Raw genomic sequence first — 13,337 nt, 5'->3', positions numbered from 1 at the left:
AGTGCTGTCTAATCTTCCATAGATTGAAGGTCATAGCATATGATTTACTTAGCTAGTAAACCTCTAGTCAGGAAACAAATATTTTATCATAGTCAGAATATCTTTGTATCTATTTGTATTAAGGTTCCTCTAAGGTACAGATGTCAATCTCAAGCCCAGTGGGTTCCAATACACTTCGTTGACTGTAGAATCAATTACTAAAAAATGTCCTACTGTGTCTGCATTCACAGCAGACACATATCACATCAGTTTCCATCTAAAACACGTCTCAAAACACAGATAACATGAATGATGACTATCAGAAATCTACCGGTTAAAAAAATAGAGAAGTTACTAAACAAGGAACAAATTAGATGTGAGAATAAGGACATAGTCGTTCTAAACAGATATAATCCCACGTAAAAGGAGAATAGATAAAAAGCAGATATATCATATGATATGTAGACTATAAAAGGGTTGTGAAACATTTTTATTGGCTGATTAGTTGAAAAGTTAAAAACTGGGAAGTCAGGGCTTTGAATTTTGTTATTTTTGTTCTTGTTGCAGCCAGTATTGTTTATGAAAAAACAAACAAACAAAAAAAAAACAACCAATAACAATAAATCGCCTCATAGAGAAGACAGGTAAATCTTTTTTTTGTGTGTGTATAACAAATAATACTGTATTTAATATAGTAATAGGAGTAAAAGTAAATGCTTTATTTTATCAGGCCCTGCATGTTTTTGCAAAATTAATGCAAAGTCAATGAAACTGTAGATTCTGTATTACTTGAACAACGTCGTGACATCACAACACGCATTTAGCCAAAGCCTACAGCGCTCATAGAAATAAATAACATCTGTGTCTTTACTGGTAGGAAATTAAAATTAAAAATTAAAAATTAGAATCCTGTGCATTTCGAACAATTCAAGTAATTGTCTCCAAAAAGCACAAAAACGTTGCATAGATTTTTGAAAAGCAGCTCAGATTTTGGTGCAAGAATTGTCGCCCACAACAACCACACACACACACACACACACACACACACACACACACACACACACACACACACACACACACACACACACACACACACTCCTGGAGGGACTGATTTGTTGCCCTTCTTGTGCATGGGGTGGAGTCTTGCAGAAAGATACCACTCCTTCTGAAATAATAATGTTTATTATAGGATAAACAATCAGCCAGAAAGACTTTGTAAGTGAACTGATGAAGCGACTTAAATTAAAAACATGTAAATTCAAACACGATTGCATCACAAATTCCAGCAGAACAGCATCCCTGTTTTTTCACTGTTTCAATTTTTGGCATGAAATGTTGTTTTTTTTTCCCCCACAATACTGTGAATGAATTCCTCTTTCACATTCACTTTCTCCTAGATACAACTTGAGAACATATAATTGTCCGTACTGTCAGTTAGGCAACCTGGATGACCTGGAGCTGCGTGATCACTGCAACATCTACCATCTCAGCGACAGGAGACAAATTGTCAGTAGGCTTAAAAATAAAATAACCTCTTAATGTAATACAAGCTCATTGCAATACAAAGTGCTCTAAAATTACACCAGACTTGAGCAGTAGTGTTGTGAAGATCTCAACCAGTGACTGATATGCACCTCTGTGTGTGTGTCTTCTCTTACGGCCCCTAGGTTTGCCCCGTGTGTGTGCCACTGCCTCATGGCAACCCAACTTACTGCAGCAGGGATTTCATCGGTCATCTCGACCTCCGCCACAGCTACTACATTGATGACATAACTGTAAGATCCATCCTACATACATTTATTTCTGTAAAAAAAATGATACTTTACATTACTGAATACTATCATTAATAATAAAAACATACATTTATATTAAACGTTTGTATTTTCTGTCTTTCCTTCACAGAATGTCCACCAGACCGACCACCGGAACGTTTCCCCCCGTATACAGGCGTAAGATCTAAGCACATTTTATGAACTTAGCATGCACAGGTGCAAAAAGTATAGAGAAACTGTTTTAAGTAAAAGTGTGTGTAATGTGTCTTGTTCCATATTTATTCCATTTCAATATAATTTTATTTGTATAGTGCTTTAACAATGGACACTGTTAAACAAAACTAGTTAGAGCTACAGTTATGGCATTTAGCCAACACACTTAACCAGAGCAACCCACTTTTTTTTTTTATCTCATTTTATTCTCCTGAGCAGTTGAGTGTTAAGGGCCTTGCTCAAGGGCCCAGTGTTGGCAGCTTGGTGGACCTGGGATTCAAACTCACAACTTTCCAAGTGGTAGTCCAACATCTTAAACACTAGGCTACTACATCCTAGATGTAAGAGTGACTTGTTAAAGGCTGGGATTTTGTTTTCTGGGAAGCTGAGAAGACATTATTCTGTAACAATTGTTGAAAGATCCAACAGAAGAGAGCGACATCGAAGATATGATGGGCTTTTGTTTTGTTTTGTTTTGTTTTTGTACTTTCAAAGTGAAAATGAAAAAGAAAGGAATCAAAAGTATGTTGTGAAAACCTAATAAACCTAATAAACGTTTAATGTAATTCCAATAAAACGTAAGCACAAAGTAAACCCAAATCTACCAAAATAAGTGAAATAACAAAGCACAATTAAAGCACTATTTGGTTACAATATGAATGAACTAGATAATAAATCTATATGCAACAAATAGTCTATTTTAGACTGAAAGATGTTAAATTCTAACATATAACCTGTTGCGATATCTTGATTCTTTGTTCATATTTTATCTATTTTTGGGTCCAACTACAGTGTCCTCGATCGCCTTAGAGCTGCAAGTGCACAGACTTTACAGATAACCAGCACTCCAAATGTCAGCCTGCCCGGTCCCCTTGCTTTGAACACTGCTGTACAACCTACAACTCGGCCGGTTCCCAGACCAAGGCTCCAAGGCCCAGGGCTTCTAAATGCAGTCAGCATCCCAGCAAACACCAGTCCTCAGTCAGATGATCTTGATGCCATGTGAGAACAATTCAGCTTCGAGCTAAGAATTTATGTGTATGAGCTTTTTGTGCTGCACTAACAGGTGATTTTCTAACAGGAACTGGCAGGATGTTCAGGATGCTGTTATGGCAACCGGATCTCTTTCAGGGTAAATAGCATCATATATCATATGATATGTAGACTATCAAAGGGTTGTGAGACTTCATCTTTATTAGCTGACTAGTTGGCTGAGAAGTTGAAAAGTGGGATGTCGGGGCTTTGAATTCTGTTATTTTTGTTCTTTTGCATTATTTGATCAGTTCCTTAAAAATTAAAGCAAACAAACTATAGATTCTGTATTACTTCAAATTATCTGCAGATTAGAACAATGTGGTGACATCACAACACGCATTTAGCCAAAGCCTACAGCTCTCATAGAAATTAATAACATCTGTGTCTTTTCTGGTAGGAAATTAAAATTAACAATTGAAAATAGAATCCTGTGCATTTTGAAAATTCATGTAATTGTCTCCAAAAATCACAAAAACGTTGTATAGATTTAAAAAAAGCAGCTCAGATTTTGGTGCAAGAATTGTCGCCCACCACAATCACCACACACACACACACACACACACACACACACACACACACACACACACACACACACACACACACACACACACACACACACACACACACACACACACACACACAATTGCATCACAAATTCCAGCAGAACAGCATCTCTGTTTTTTCACTGTTTCAATTTTTGGCATGAAATGTTTTTTTTCCCCCACAATACTGTGAATGAATTCCTCTTTCACGTTCACTTTCTCCTAGATACAACTTGAGAACATATAATTGTCCGTACTGTCAGTTAGGCAACCTGGATGACCTGGAGCTGCGTGATCACTGCAACATCTACCATCTCAGCGACAGGAGACAAATTGTCAGTAGGCTTAAAAATAAAAAACCTCTTAATGTAATACAAGCTCATTGCAATACAAAGTGCTCTAAAATTACACCAGACTTGAGCAGTAGTGTTGTGAAGATCTCAACCAGTGACTGATATGCACCTCTGTGTGTGTGTCTTCTCTTACGGTCCCTAGGTTTGCCCCGTGTGTGTATCACTGCCTCATGGCAACCCAACTTACTGCAGCAGGGATTTCATCGGTCATCTCAACCTCCGCCACAGCTACTACATTGATGACATAACTGTAAGATCCATCCTACATACATTTATTTCAGTAAAAAATTATACTTTACATTACTGAATACTACCATTACTAATAAAAACATACATTTATATTACACGTTTGTATTTTCTGTCTTTCCTTCACAGAATGTCCACCAGACCGACCATGTTAACTTGCAGGATGCCATACTGAGATCACTGCGACATACATAAATTCCACGTTTTCCCATTAACTCTTTTAACCATAGGCTTGTTTCTTTCTGTTCATGTTCAGCATTGAATTTATTGTCATGCCAAACTCTACAGTGGTGATTAATGGATGAAAGTAGACAATAGATTTTGTAGTTTTCCTTGAGTTTTTTAACCAAACGTACTGGGGCAAAATACAGCAGTACAGTAGTTTTCATAGTAAAGTTTTAAAAAAAAGAAAAGGTTTGATTTTTTTTTTTTTACCTCATGCAACTATTTCTATCTTCAAATTAAATGGGGACATCGAACCCAATGCGGCTCTCTGATAGGTCTCAAGTGCTTGTTCATAAGCTACTAAAATTCTGTAAAGTTACCTAAACAGAGGTAAAAAAGAAATGAATAAACCTCTGTCCTGCCTCATTTTATAGCAGACGCTCAGAGATAAAATAATTCATTTGTTTACACCGATTGAAGTACACCAGCATTAAGGGATTTAGGGATGAAATCCAATATAAGCTACGATAACAATTTTACTCGTCGATTATGTATAATTCACTACTCATGTCTAATTCTACTCATTGTTTGATTTTATTATGTTTCATTGATATTAACATGATAATATGATCCTTTCAGTTCCTTTCTTGTAATAATTATTCTATATTCTATTATTGCCTATTATAATTTATTCTAAGCTCCTGGACTGCTGGATTTTTTTTTTTTAATTATTATTATATCACACTTGCTTATACAAATATAATATATACGTTTGCACATTTAGCAGTAATTGATCTTCCTGTTGGTTTTAATATGCAGTACTCCATAAACTCCTTTTAAGACCTGTGTTTTTAAATGTGTACAATAAAAGAGATTGAAGAACAAGTGCATAATTATCACAATGTGAATTATCAGTGCCACCAAAAGAAAAGCTTTATTAAATTAGATATGTTTTACTGTGATCAGAAATCAGCATGGATATTACTTGTAATAACGTTATTAATATCTTCATTTACAGCAGCAGGATCTAACCTGACGTCTTATCAGTTCACCTTTCTTATCAAAGATCACTGCCAGCTCAGCGTTTTTTATTGCTTTTTATGTATTTCGTACACAAACACATACATATGCAGAGTGTGTAAGAGCAGCACACACACACACACACACACACACACACACACACACACACACACACACACACACACACACACACACACACACACACACACACACAAACGGCAGCACCGACTATGGCCTCTGATTTTATGTTTTTATTTCTTTGTCTGTTATGTGCTGAGAGATTTTATTCGGTAAGTCTTAAGCAATTTCATTGGTTAGAATTCAAGCGCACTATGTGATGAATTTATGTTACACAATACATACAATATTGTGTAACATAAATTCATCACACAGGAAGCATTGTTTTACAAATCCATAAATGTTGTATTTTTGATAGAGATTTATGAGAATAAATCAGCATCAAAGAGAAAGGCAGAATTGTTGCTTTCAGGATTTCACTAAGCATGAGAGCTAAAAAAGAAATATTTACATAGGTGTATGTTAATATATATAGAGTAAGAGTGAGACAAATGAAAATTGATATAAATTATGTGCAACATAACTAAAAAAAATTTAATGTAATTTTAGATGTATTAATATTAATATTAATAATTTAGAGTCAGATAAAGATGAAGTGCAAATCCAATTCAAGTGAAAATCTATATAATCTATAATCAAATATAAAAGATATGAGTAGTAAATATGCCAGGCTTGAAGGTCTTGTAATTATTATAATATTTTCATTATGATAGATTTTAGACATGCTTTCTTTTATTCAATATATTCAACATTATTCTGCAGTAGGGGGCACGGTGGCTTAGTGGTTAGCACGTTCGCCTCACACCTCCAGCGTCGGGGTTCGATTCCCGCCTCCGCATTGTGTGTGTGGAGTTTGCATGTTCTCCCCGTGCCTCGGGGGTTTCTTCCAGGTACTCCGGTTTCCTCCCCCGGTCCAAAGACATGCATGGTAGGTTGATTGGCATCTCTGGAAAAATTGTCCGTAGTGTGTGAGTGTGTGAGTGAATGAGAGTGTGTGTGCCCTGCGATGGGTTGGCACTCCGTCCAGGGTGTATCCTGCCTTGATGCCCGATGACGCCTGAGATAGATAGGCACAGGTAGTTCGGTTAAGCGGTAGAAAATAAGTGAGTGAGTGAGAGTATTCTGCAGTATGTAGTAAAAAAAAATCAGAAATATTATTTTAAGATTTTATGTTTGGCTTGTACGCAACTTAAGGCTTCATAAAATCCTTACCCATAATAAACAAACAAACAAACAAATATAAATAAACAAATAATCTCTTATACTGTTAAATTTTATAGTAATGCTTGTTCATATTATATCTTTCTATCATAGTCAGCTTCAACTCTCTCAGGTAAGACATCTATCTATCTATCTATCTATCTATCTATCTATCTATCTATCTATCTATCTATCTATCTATCTATCTATCTATCTATCTATCTATCTATCTATCTATCTATCTATCTATCTTTCTATCTATCTATCATGCTTTTGCTACATGCATGTAATACTCGTATCAGAACTGGGAGTATAATTTCTTGAGATTATTCCTGGGTTTATATTATTAGGCTTTACAGAGGTGGACATCGATGATGGAAAAGACTGGGATATTGTTGACATAAATGAAGGTAAGAATAAAATAAAACACTTTTTTAAATTCATGCTATACTCGCATTATGAATAAATGTGCTGTTAGCAAATAACCTCAAATTGTTGTATAATAGAAGCAGGACTCAATCTGATAGAGGGAGACATAGTGGAGAAAAAGGTCAGTGCATCAAATTTTGAACCTTTTTTTTCCAGTTCTTGGTAACATTACAATTTTTCTGTGTCGGTATCCGACATTGTTAATTAGCAGACGTCCTAGCTAATGTCTCTCTTTTGTGAATAAATTTGTGTTTAACAGGCAGACGACAAGAACAGTATTTTGGGTGAGGAGTATCGCTGGCCGACCACTGTGCCTTACTACCTGGAGGACAGCTTGGGTAAGAACCTGTCTTAACCTCTGTTTAATTTAATACTTAAAAAACTATCACAAACATAAAGTGATAGAATGATCATTCTTATAGACAAATCTCTGCCTGATGGTATAACTCCAGTAATGTCAAAGTTTTAACCTACATTTGGGACAGTTGGGGCTCAAGCAATTAGGGCTCTGGGTTGTTGATCAGAGGATCTGGGTTCAAGACCCAGCACTGAAAGAATTTCAATAATGGACTGTAATTTGATTTAAAAAGAAAGGCCTCTGTTCTATTGTATCCTCCAGAGATCAATGCTAAAGGAGTGATCTTAAAAGCATTCGAGCAATACAGACTCAAGACATGCATTGACTTCAAACCCTGGAGTAACGAGCCGAACTACATCTCTGTGTTCAAAGGTTCTGGGTAAGAAATATTTAGACATTTAGACTATTGTTTTCACACTAAAACCTGTTTGAAGAAAAGAGTTCATAACATTTGGTTGATTTTGAAAACCGGGTGCAGAACAGAGCTTCAAATGAGCTCAGGTGTGATCCAAATCATGTGTAAAGGTGAACCACTGAGTGTCAAAAAGCTTGAAATGCCTTGACTTTTTCTTGATATGTATGGTATATGTATGTGTTATGTTATATCTTGAAATATGTGTTATGGTATATCATGTATATGTTATATCTTGAAATATGTTGCACAGCATTTTCCAAAAATAAAAAAAATCAATCAAATTTAATTTTAATTGCACAAAACATTGAGAGGAACCAAACTCAAAAGGGAAGCCATCCTCATCAGGGTAAAAACTGGATAGTGTGATTACAAATCATTCCTTTGCTATAGCTGTGTACTATATAGTCAAAAAGTGTAATTATCTCACCAGTTTTAACATAAAGTCTGTGGCAATTACAGTCCTAATCTATCCAAAACTGCTCATATTATTTGCTGCCTAGAGCCATTGTCATGGTTTTGAAAGACATCCAAAACAGTGATCTCATGCATCCTATGGAAATGGACATCCTAGCAGCATCGAGTGATTTCCAAGTGGAGAGATCAGGATCAGTGATGTCTATATGAAGAAAAAGAATCAGGATCACTAGAATCTAAGAAGGACTATGTAGGGTAGAAGAGAGAGAGAGAGAGAGAGAGAGAGAGAGAGAGAGAGAGAGAGAGAGAGAGAGAGAGAGTGAGAGAGAGAGAGAGAGAGAGAGAGAGAGATCACGAAGGATGATTATTGTCATGTAACAGTTAAGGCAATGTACATCAGACAGTAGAATTGGTGCACTTGGACAATACTGTCAGAGGAAGCAAATAAAAATAAAATTTTATTTGCCACATACACATACATACAGAGTACGACATGCAGTGAAATGCTTTTTGCATCTGTCCGGTATTTAAACATAAGGAATGCAATAGGGATCAAAAATATAACCAAAACCAAAAGGAGATGATAAATAAAAGATAAACTATATATTAAAAAAAGTAATATATAAATATGGGTGAAAAAAAATAATTAAAATATAAGTGAAAAATAATGTATATACATAAATGTATATACATAAATGTATATACATGCGTAAGGTTTTAATTATTGTCCTTAAAGTGTCCATGTGCAGTATGGTGTGTATAAGGTGTATAAAGTGACACTGTGCTGTGCAAGTCCAGAGTTAAAGAGTTAAACATACAGTACATATATAGCTGCATATTCAGTTAAAACAATTCTCTGAATAAAGTTTGGAAGTCAATAACACATCACAAATTCATTCACAAACATTAAAATTGCATTGATTATTAATGACTTACAAGTGATGCAGGATAACTCATCACTCAGTCTTGGGCCCAGCAACTCCTTTCACGATTGTTTGTAAGAAGATTTTTAGTAACGTGAAAACAAGCAAAGAATACCATTCTTATTTTTGTGTATTATTAGGTGTTTTTCATCTGTGGGAAATCGCCATGTAGGGAAGCAAAGGTTATCAATCGGTAGCAACTGCGATCGCCTTGCAACTGTGGAGCATGAGTTTCTACATGCTCTGGGTTTCTGGCACGAGCAATCCAGAGCTGACCGAGATGATTATGTCAACATCATGTGGGATCAAATTCAAGCTGGTAACTACATCAATGGACGATCAATATAATATTATATTACACCAACTAATGACATTTGGACACCACAGTGGATAAATGTGGTTGTTTTATATTCTATGTATTGAAGTATATACAGAGTAGATATTCCTAGGACCCCCTTTTATTTCCTTATATTTGTACCTATATATTTTCTGGGGGGCACAGTATCTTAGTGGTTAGCACGTTTGCCTCACACTTTCAGGGTTGGGGGTTCGATTCCCACCTCCACCTTGTGTGTGTGTGGAGTTTGCATGTTCTCTCCGTGCCTCGGGGGTTTCCTCCGGGTACTCCGGTTTCCTCCCCCGGTCCAAAGACATGCATGGTAGGTTGATTGGCATCTCTGGAAAAATTGTCTGTAGAGTGTGATTGCGTGAGTGAATGAGTGTGTGTGTGCCCTGCGATGGGTTGGCACTCCGTCCGGGGTGTATCCTGCCACGATGCTCCCCGACAGGCTCCCCGTGACCCGAGAAGTTCGGATAAGCATGAAAATGAATGAATGAATGAATATATATTTTCTTGCTTTATGGTTGACTCATTACACTGCATTATACCTAGGAAAAGAGCACAACTTCAACACCTATGACGACACAGTCTCCAGTGCGCTGGGTTTTCCTTACGACTACACCTCTGTCATGCACTACAGTAAGACTGCCTTTAATAAGGACACCAAACCGACCATCGTCACTAAGATTCCAGAGTTCTTGGATATTATTGGCCAGCGCATGGAGTTCAGTTCCAGTGATGTGCGCAAGCTAAACAGGCTGTATAACTGCAGTAGGTGTAGCCCAATCTATCAATAAAATCCTACCTTCTCTTTTATCTTTAATAATGTCCCTTTTAATACACCGTCTGATGATATTTATTTCTATTTAATACGACCTGTAATAAATGATAATGTCTATTAATCTGAAATTAAGCATTGTTCTTTCTACATTTGATGATTATTTCCAGCTACATCCTCCACCTTCATGGACTCCTGTAGCTTTGAACAGCCCAATATATGTGGTATGATCCAGGGAACTGATTCAAAGGCTAAGTGGGTGCGTGTGAAGAGCGTGGATGGAGGTGCAAACACCGACTACACTAACATGGGCCAGTGTAATGGTATGAACAAAGTTCATTACAGTTGAAAACAGTTTTGTAACTATTATAACCCTTAAACTGGATTCTGTTGATCATGATCGTCCACTGATAACACTTATCTCATCTCGGATAAGAGCAAACTAGGATAAAGAATGCTCGTGCATCTATTTTGCATCTTTTTTTATGACTACACCAGAACTTTGGTCTTGATAATCTTTAAACTTTAAATGTTTTAATGGCACAACAAAAAACCAAAAGGTCTAATAAACTCATACGGAATTTCTCTATTGACTTTATACCAACCCAGTGATTATATTATGTTAATATAATTATATTATATCATGCTAAACAAATTAAAGACAATCTGTGAACATTTACATATATTTAAAACTAATTGTTTACTTTGTATCACAGGTATTGGTTATTTTATGCATTTTAGCACAGCCACAGGAAACCCTGGAGATAACGCTAACTTGGAAAGTCGACTCTTTTATCCTAAAAAAGGACATCAATGTCTGCAGTTCTACTTGTACAACAGTGGGGCTGCTGATGACCAGCTAAAAATATGGGTTCATGAATATAACAATGAATATCCTAATGGAGCTCTGAGACTCATTCAGACATTCGATGGTAATTTATTCAGTCATTAATTAATAATTGATAATTAATGCATAAGACACAAGCTTGTATTTTAGTACTTAGAACAGTGGTATCCAACCTTGCTGTAGGTTTTCATTCCAATCATGCCAATCAAGAGCCAAAACAAGATCCTGATTCCACCTGTTTAATCTTGAATAAATGTGGGGACCCTATCTTATAATAAGTTAACTTCTTAAATGAGGTTATAGGTATAAATTCTGCATTAGGGATAATATATTCTTTTCTGAGACAGGAGGGCGGAGAAACTCCTGGGAGCTTCACCATGTGACTTTAGATGCACCTCAGAAGTTTCGTGTAGTGTTTGAAGGTGTAAAGGGCAAGGGAGTGTCTAAAGGAGGTCTCTCTCTGGATGACATCAACCTATCAGAGACACACTGCCCTCACCATACATGGCACATCCAGAACTTCACCAGTCTCCTTGCCACTACACCTGTTGGTGAAAAGATCTACAGCCCCTCTTTCTTGTCTCCTGATGGCTACTCTTTCCAGATTGGTCTGTATGTTAATGGGAAATCAAGCAGTTCTAGCAATATGGCCATGTATTTGCACTTGACATCTGGTCCCAATGACAGCCAGTTGAAATGGCCATGTCCATGGAGACAGGCTACAATATCACTGATGGACCAGCATCCAAATATTCAGCAGCGCATGGATAACCAAAGGATGATCACCACTGACCCCAGCAAGACATCCACTGACTGTAAGAACAACTATATAAATGATTAAACATGGTGTAGAGACAGGCAGACCTTCATCACCAACTCAGCAACATCCCTTGTGAATGACCATCTATTCTTGGATGGAATATTGCTTATATTGAATATTGTGGAGTATTGTTTGTGCTTAAGTTTATTTAAACGTCTAACCACAGAGTCTGCATGCTAACCTGACTAGCTTACAAAGGGGCACAATTAAAACTTCTATAAAACTGGTATATTTTGACACAGTAGTTATAGTAGTACACAGTATTATAAATATTGCTATTGTTGGATAAATGACAGAGAATTATAATATACAAAAATTCCAATCCTCAACATAAACTGTTTATTATCCAATAAACTGTCACCCAGTGGCAAGACTGTTTATATCTAGTGTGATGAGAAGACATGGTAATGTTTCCAAAATCATATGCATGTGTATTCATTTATAAATCTTTTACTTAAACGTTAAATTTGTATTTGTCCATTAAATCGGATTTATTTCCTAAATATTCTTTCACAGTTTTACAATTTTTAGAGGACAATATTAAGTTAGTAATACAAATATAATCCGGGAGAAGAGTTGGAAAAATTGACCTCTTTGTACAGATGTAACACCAGGAATTTTATCTGATGTGTTTCCTTCCTGAAGCTCAGGGCATTGTGGAATATTTCTGGGATGATCCACGTAAGGTGGGAAGTCTGGTAAAAAATCCAGATGGGACCTCCTACTACAGAGGACCGGGTACCGGCACCACCTCTTTCATCACACACAGCCGTCTAAGCAGTCGGGACTTTATCAAAGGAAATGATGTCATCTTTCTCCTTAGTCTAGAAGGTGTGACATAAGCTAATGCATGAGATATTTGATGTTAACAAATTAATTAATCCTGTTACTTCATGTAACATTTCAAGTTCACACAGAGCATAATTGTTTTTATTCATTGTTATCTTGCTCAGATGTGTCTGGACTTTTAAAGACTCAGCCTGTACCTCAGGCTGCTGCCTATGCTGAGAAGAAAAGCTCTTCAACCAGTGCATCCACTGTAAACTCAGTAGCAGTGGTGTTTTTCGCTTTTGTGGCTGTCCTTACGCTATTGCTTGCGGTCGTGGGTGTGGTGTATGGTGTGAAGAGACCCCGAAGGAATGGAGCAACAGATACTGAGGGAGGGACTGTTTCTGAGTGAATCAACAGCTGCAAGTGACCAGACAAATATTTTCAAAAAAGCAATAATTTAGATAATGACTTTCATTTTGGGGTTAACTCATTTCTTTCATTGCAGAATTTCTCTAGCTGGCTTACTTGATGGTGGAAAAGTCATGGTTTCTAATAGATAGGCACTTAATCACACTGCGGTGTACAAATCTCCAAATTAAATGGAATACATAATTACTTGCAAAAGATGGCTTGTGTATT

The 13,337-nt window shown here is 36.6% G+C and overlaps 2 protein-coding genes across 2 annotated transcripts in view; both read left to right on the top strand.

The window, feature by feature from the left end:
- The window catches only part of LOC113664001 (E3 ubiquitin-protein ligase RNF138), an 8,610-nt gene extending 3,420 nt beyond the window's left edge, over window positions 1-5,190 (top strand). The window contains exons 6-13 of the mRNA XM_027179580.2: window positions 1,377-1,485; window positions 1,647-1,754; window positions 1,882-1,928; window positions 2,757-2,966; window positions 3,046-3,096; window positions 3,768-3,876; window positions 4,037-4,144; window positions 4,270-5,190. Coding sequence (XP_027035381.1) covers window positions 1,377-1,485; window positions 1,647-1,754; window positions 1,882-1,928; window positions 2,757-2,966; window positions 3,046-3,096; window positions 3,768-3,876; window positions 4,037-4,144; window positions 4,270-4,335 — 808 coding nt within the window. The 3' untranslated portion in view covers window positions 4,336-5,190. The remainder of the gene's footprint in view (window positions 1-1,376; window positions 1,486-1,646; window positions 1,755-1,881; window positions 1,929-2,756; window positions 2,967-3,045; window positions 3,097-3,767; window positions 3,877-4,036; window positions 4,145-4,269) is intronic.
- Window positions 5,191-5,458: 268 nt separating this feature from the next.
- mep1ba (meprin A subunit beta a) lies at window positions 5,459-13,322 on the top strand. Its single transcript, XM_027179578.2, has 13 exons — window positions 5,459-5,615; window positions 6,718-6,736; window positions 6,954-7,013; window positions 7,110-7,153; window positions 7,292-7,370; window positions 7,652-7,769; window positions 9,283-9,461; window positions 10,035-10,253; window positions 10,431-10,583; window positions 10,977-11,192; window positions 11,455-11,922; window positions 12,573-12,758; window positions 12,881-13,322. The coding sequence occupies exons 1-13, from the start codon at window positions 5,556-5,558 to the stop codon at window positions 13,105-13,107; spliced, it is 2,028 nt and encodes a 675-aa protein (XP_027035379.2). The 5' UTR covers window positions 5,459-5,555; the 3' UTR covers window positions 13,108-13,322.
- The last annotated feature ends 15 nt before the right edge of the window (window positions 13,323-13,337 follow it).

Source organism: Tachysurus fulvidraco, chromosome 16 (genome assembly GCF_022655615.1).
Source record: "Tachysurus fulvidraco isolate hzauxx_2018 chromosome 16, HZAU_PFXX_2.0, whole genome shotgun sequence".
NCBI classification, from domain to species: Eukaryota; Metazoa; Chordata; class Actinopteri; order Siluriformes; family Bagridae; genus Tachysurus; species Tachysurus fulvidraco.
This window is presented reverse-complemented; position numbering and strand designations above follow the sequence as displayed.

Bases quoted from the DNA above. Each gene is read 5' to 3' on its own strand.
- mep1ba (XM_027179578.2), top strand. From the start codon at position 5,556: ATGGCCTCTGATTTTATGTTTTTATTTCTTTGTCTGTTATGTGCTGAG. The intron at 7,770-9,282 runs GTAAGAAATATT...GTGTATTATTAG, and splicing joins TCTGTGTTCAAAGGTTCTGG to GTGTTTTTCATCTGTGGGAA. The intron at 10,584-10,976 runs GTATGAACAAAG...TTTGTATCACAG, and splicing joins TAACATGGGCCAGTGTAATG to GTATTGGTTATTTTATGCAT.